The 3,143-nt window shown below is 40.0% G+C and overlaps 2 protein-coding genes across 7 annotated transcripts in view; one reads left to right on the top strand and one right to left on the bottom strand.

Annotated features, from left to right (window-relative positions):
• LOC100185353 (glutathione S-transferase alpha-5-like) overlaps window positions 1-1,209 on the bottom strand; it is a 7,523-nt gene extending 6,314 nt beyond the window's left edge. Inside the window, exon 1 of one of the 6 annotated variants that reach the window (XM_009863191.3) lies at window positions 427-1,209. In XM_009863191.3, coding sequence (XP_009861493.1) covers window positions 427-510 — 84 coding nt within the window. In that variant the 5' untranslated portion in view covers window positions 511-1,209. The remainder of the gene's footprint in view (window positions 1-426) is intronic. The other 5 variants (XM_026838655.1, XM_026838658.1, XM_026838657.1 and 2 more) reach the window with 5 other exon arrangements.
• LOC100175960 (glutathione S-transferase alpha-5-like) overlaps window positions 1-3,143 on the top strand; it is a 13,364-nt gene that overhangs the window by 8,944 nt on the left and 1,277 nt on the right. Inside the window, exon 4 of the mRNA XM_026838626.1 lies at window positions 2,247-2,365. Coding sequence (XP_026694427.1) covers window positions 2,282-2,365 — 84 coding nt within the window. The 5' untranslated portion in view covers window positions 2,247-2,281. The remainder of the gene's footprint in view (window positions 1-2,246; window positions 2,366-3,143) is intronic.

Raw genomic sequence — 3,143 nt, 5'->3', positions numbered from 1 at the left:
TAAGTTACATACGTGGTTACTTGTAAGCAGGCACGAGGTGTATGAAACAGAACACCGTGTTATAACGACTGTCGTTGCCCCGCCATGGTACGTGGTAACTTGTAAGCGAGCACGAAGTGTATGAAACAGAACACCCGTGTTATAATGACTGTCGTTGCCCCGCCATGCGAGGATAAATAAGTTACATACGTGGTTACTTGTAAGCAGGCACGAGGTGTAGGAAACAGAACACATGTGTTATTAAGACTGTCGTTACCCCGCCATGCGAGGATAAACAAGTTACATACGTGGTAACTTGTAAGCGGGCACAAGATGTATGAAACAGAACACCCATGTTATAACGACTATAGTATCGTTGCCTCGCCATGTGAGGATAATTAAGTTCCATCCATTCATATTTATACACCCGCTAGACGGCGCCCTTACGTCGATTCCGCACGCGGCAAGCATCCATCTTATCTTCTCAGCACGCCCTCTACCGTCAAGATAATGTAACACAGCTTTACTCATGGTGCAAACGTCGCTTTGAATTAAACGGGCTAAGTTTTAGTAGTCTGAATTTAAAATATGATTAGAAAAATGCATTAAATTGAAAGCAGATTCTTTATTTACAGTAAGTATCCATCTTACCCCACAGTAATATAAGCTCTTTGTGATAAAAAAACATAAGCCACCTAATCTCAACTTACTGCACTTAATGAGTAAAATACAATGTCTTTCTATTCTTACTGCATTTTCTTTGTTTGCCTAAACCTTAGTTAATCATTAACTCGCATTTGTCGAATTAGCTTTAACATGTAGCATCTTAATGTAGCGCCCAAAGGCTTTATATTCAACCACTAACCATTACACTTAGCTTGCATGGACTGACATGATTAATAGTCACTGTATACTTGACCACATACCATAGCAGCCAAGACAGCAATTGGCATGCCCATTGTATGCTGTGCTCTCACAATCTCCCATAAAGCAACATACATGGTAACTCAGAAGCACCAAGCAGGCACGAGGTGTATCTTGTATAGACACCCGTGTTATAACGACTGCCCTTTTCCCGCCATGCTAGGATAAATAAGTTACATTCATTCGAACTAACTATTACGGCTGTTATATCCAACCATTAACCAGTATATGTCTGTCTTGCATGAACCAACATTACAAACTACTTGTCTCTGTTTGCTTGTCCGTATACTCGCTTGTAAGAACATACAATGTAGCTCGTGTCTATGTAAAAAGAACAAACAAATAAATATCTACACCTAGCTTTATGATTCGTTACTTAGCGCAGAATTAGAGTATTTGTATCCTGTATACTCGTCGTAACATTGGCGCTTCTGAGTATTGATCGTTACATCAGCAAATACTTGAAAACTTTCGTTTACTTACAGCCGGCTAAACTTAACATGTACTGTTTGAAGTAATGTTGTGGTACGGTATCGATAGTGGGTGTAGATATTTCTTTGTTCTTTTTACACAAAGGCAAGCTACGCTGTAGTGTAAACGTCACTTAAAAGAATAAACAATGAAATATCTATACGCTGACCTGCGCTGAACAACGCTGGGTGTAGATATTTCTTTGTTTATTCTTTTTGATTGGTTTTAACTTAAGTACAGAGCAGAGTAGCACAACTAGTTTTAAACAGTAAAGCATATTTCCGCGTATCAATGTAATACAAACATCACGCTCAAGAAAATCGTGCAACCGATTCGCTCCGGTGCAAACTAGTTAGAGCAGTTTTCAGCCGATAATATTAGCCTGCTCAGGTTACGCGTATAGTGTTTATTACTTAAGGACTTAGTATTAGTGCATCAGGTTAGACATGTGATATAAGCAAGTATTATAGAGTTATGTCACAGAATTGAATTGGTTTATAGTAGGGTGGGGTAAGATAGGACACATTATCATAGTATTTTCTCGTCCCATTTCATAAACAAATAACATTCTATAACTGTGTCTCCACAACTCCGAACATTCAAAGAATTATAAAACCGTATGCTCAAGATTCCAAGAGTCCGTTGTTAATTTTTTAAAACATGGTCAGGATATTTGGATATTAAATGCAAAAGGTGCCCCGTCTTACCCCACCCTACTATAATAAAGATTTACTGTGGTAAGACGTTATAATGCCCAATTTTGCATCTCGTTTAAGTTTTAAAAGGTGGCCCAGGCAATTTAGTCTTACGGGGTAGGATGGGACATATAAATTATAGACTCGACTTTAATATATTGTATTTTCCTCTTTTAGCTTTAGATATTCAGCCATCTATTTAATTTAAAACCATGAGCAAAGCTGTGTTGCATTACACCAACGGTAGAGGGCGCGCTGAGAAGATAAGATGGATGCTCGCCGCGTGTGGGATCGACGTAAGGGTTCAATTTAGCGGATACTTATTCACTAACTAACTTTTCTTTAATGTGTGTTGCTTTCATGCATGACTGGGTAATAACAGCCATTATAACACGGGTGTTCTGTTCCATACACCTCGTGCCCGCTTACGACTTGCCACTTACGTTACACCTGTGTTATAACAATTGTTTCTTCCTTATTTGTATAGCGAGTATTATCTATTAGTTTGGTCTCGCATTAAGCAAACTTATTGTCGCTACAGTAGCTGAAATAGTGGTTACAAATGACCAAACCAACCAAAAGTCATGTCTGCTTATCCACACACTGCAATAGCTTCAGCAACTCGACTGTGGGCATGGGAGTGGCAACCATGGATAAGTCACTCAAGTTCCCACCCACAAGAATATAAATGACCAAACCAACCAAAAGTCATGCCTGCTTATCCACACACTGTAATAGCTTCAGCAACTCGACTGTGGGCATGGGAGTGGCAACCATGGATAAGTCACTCAAGTTCCCACCCACGAGGATATAAATGACCAAACCAACCAAAAGTCATGTCTGCTTATCCACACACTGCAATAGCTTCAGCAACTCGACTGTGGGCATGGGAGTGGCAACCATGGATAAGTCACTCAAGTTCCCACCCACGAGGATATAAATGACCAAACCAACCAAAAGTCATGTCTGCTTATCCACACACTGCAATAGCTTCAGCAACTCGACTGTGGGCATGGGAGTGGCAACCATGGATAAGTCACTCAAGTTCCCACCCACGAGAATATAAATGACCAA

The sequence above is a fragment of the Ciona intestinalis genome, unplaced genomic scaffold (genome assembly GCF_000224145.3).
Source record: "Ciona intestinalis unplaced genomic scaffold, KH HT000101.2, whole genome shotgun sequence".
NCBI lineage: Eukaryota > Metazoa > Chordata > Ascidiacea > Phlebobranchia > Cionidae > Ciona > Ciona intestinalis.
The sequence above is the reverse complement of the archived record's forward strand: the minus strand, read 5'-3'. Positions and strand labels throughout refer to the sequence as shown.